This window comes from Vitis riparia, chromosome 4, assembly GCF_004353265.1.
Source record: "Vitis riparia cultivar Riparia Gloire de Montpellier isolate 1030 chromosome 4, EGFV_Vit.rip_1.0, whole genome shotgun sequence".
Classification (NCBI taxonomy): Eukaryota; Viridiplantae; Streptophyta; class Magnoliopsida; order Vitales; family Vitaceae; genus Vitis; species Vitis riparia.
In genome coordinates this window covers 19,422,371-19,424,365 of record NC_048434.1, presented here as the reverse complement: position 1 = coordinate 19,424,365, position 1,995 = coordinate 19,422,371, and the positions used below count along the sequence as shown (strand labels likewise).

The 1,995-nt window shown below is 39.6% G+C and overlaps 1 protein-coding gene across 2 annotated transcripts; it reads left to right on the top strand.

Annotated features, from left to right (window-relative positions):
* Positions 1-229: 229 nt before the first annotated feature.
* LOC117912048 (salicylate carboxymethyltransferase-like) lies at positions 230-1,995 on the top strand. 2 transcript variants are annotated; one of them, XM_034826480.1, is made up of 4 exons: positions 230-359; positions 594-998; positions 1,093-1,347; positions 1,445-1,995. In XM_034826480.1, exons 1-4 carry the CDS (start codon positions 285-287, stop codon positions 1,802-1,804), a joined length of 1,095 nt encoding a protein of 364 aa, XP_034682371.1. In that variant the 5' UTR covers positions 230-284; the 3' UTR covers positions 1,805-1,995. The 2 variants fall into 2 exon arrangements, with proteins under 2 accessions (XP_034682371.1, XP_034682372.1); XM_034826481.1 differs by having other exon boundaries at positions 268-359; positions 531-998.

Sequence of the window (1,995 nt, the reverse complement as noted above, 5' to 3'; positions counted from 1 at the left end):
ATACCTGAGGCTTTTAAAAACGAAAAGACTTTTTTACTGTTATTAAATTAAATTAATTTCTAAATTATAAATTTACCCTTAAATTGGGTTCGGGGGATTACATTCCTTCTGAATTATCACCAACAGTGACCAGCGGGGTTACGTGGAAGTAGAGTACATAGACGATGAAATAATTGATTCCACAACGATGTGACTCCAAGTTCTATAAATAGTGAGCATCTCCTTCAACACAATTCACATTGCAACTGAGAGAGAGCAATCAGCAAAGAGGCAGGAAGGGAGAGATGGAAGTAGTTCAAGTGCTTTGCATGAAGGGAGGAAATGGGGATACCAGTTACGCAAAAAACTCATTAGTTCAGGTGTGTCTCTTTCTAAATTTATTTCTTCGTCAATCCTAATGCATCAGCTGGTATGTATATATCATACATATGAACTGTTTCCTTCAATTAAATTAAAGAATGAATAGTCAAGACATGCTGATTGATCACTAGCACCCATGCACTTGGATGTTTTGTCTTTTTATCATGCAGGTATCATGTACTGCCGTTCTTCTAAAAAGTTTTCAATGACAAAGTTCCACTTTAATGGTGCAGAAAAAAGTAATATCCTTGACAAAGCCCATAATCGAGGATGCCATAACAAATCTTTACTGCAACAAATTTCTGACCAGCCTATGCATCGCAGACTTGGGATGTTCTTCTGGACCCAACACTTTGTTTGCGGTCTTGGAAGTTGTCACTACAGTGGACAGGGTGGGCAAGAAAATGGGGCGTCAATTGCCCGAAATTCAAGTGTTTTTGAATGATCTGCCGGGGAATGATTTCAACACCATTTTCAAATCCTTGCCCGGGTTCCAAAAGGATCTTGAGAAAAGAATGGGAGCAGGAGCTGAATCATGTTTCATAAACGGAGTTCCAGGTTCTTTCTACTGCAGGCTGTTCCCCAGCAAAAGTCTTCATTTTATCCATTCTTCTTACAGTCTCCAATGGTTGTCTCAGGTGACTCTTTGCTCTAAATTAAATAGTGGTTTATGATGATTTATTATCAACCAAGAAGAAAGTATGTAAGTTAGAAGTTTCAATTGTTCATCAGGTTCCTCAAGGGCTGGAGAGTAACAAAGGGAACATTTATATGGCAAGTTCGAGCCCACCATGCGTGCTTAAAGTATACTATGAGCAATTCCGAACCGATTTCTCCATGTTCCTCAGGTGTCGGTCGGAGGAACTTCTAGAAGGAGGGAGTATGGTTTTAACATTTTTAGGAAGAAGAAGTGAAGATCCCTCTAGCAAAGAATGTTGCTACATTTGGGAGCTCTTAGCTGTGGCTCTCAACGATATGGTGGCAGAGGTGCACATTCAATTTCTACATGCCTTAATGTTGCCAAATTTGTATAGATTAAATCATTCAGCAATGGCATATGTAATTTAACGATGTTTAAATGCAGGGGCTCATAGAGGAGGAAAAAATGGATTCCTTCAATATTCCTCAATATACACCATCCCCAGCTGAAGTAAAATGTGAGGTTGAAAAGGAAGGATCCTTTACCATAAGTAGGCTGGAGGTTTCTGAAGTTAACTGGAACGCGTATCACGGTGAATTCTGCCCATCAGATGCTCATAAAGATGGTGGGTACAATGTGGCTAAGTTGATGAGAGCAGTGGCGGAGCCATTGCTTGTAAGCCATTTCGGTGATGGAATAATAGAGGAAGTGTTCAGCAGGTACCAAAAGATTGTGGCTGATCGCATGTCCAGAGAGAAGACTGAGTTCGTAAATGTCACTGTCTTCATGACTAAGCGTGGATAACCAACATTCAACACGGTCAGCTGCTTCATCGATCCATCTTTCAAAATGGCTGCTTCAATTATAATTTTACATTTCAGAGCACGTATGTACGTCTTACTAAATAAGCTTTCCACGATCAATTATCAACCCTAATTATGTAGAGACTCTCTTTTTACATAATCTCATCATGTCCGTCTCATTTTAGAAATCAA

Bases quoted from the DNA above. Each gene is read 5' to 3' on its own strand.
- LOC117912048 (XM_034826480.1), top strand. From the start codon at position 285: ATGGAAGTAGTTCAAGTGCTTTGCATGAAGGGAGGAAATGGGGATACC. The intron at 360-593 runs GTGTGTCTCTTT...TTAATGGTGCAG, and splicing joins CAAAAAACTCATTAGTTCAG to AAAAAAGTAATATCCTTGAC. The intron at 1,348-1,444 runs GTGCACATTCAA...GTTTAAATGCAG, and splicing joins TCAACGATATGGTGGCAGAG to GGGCTCATAGAGGAGGAAAA.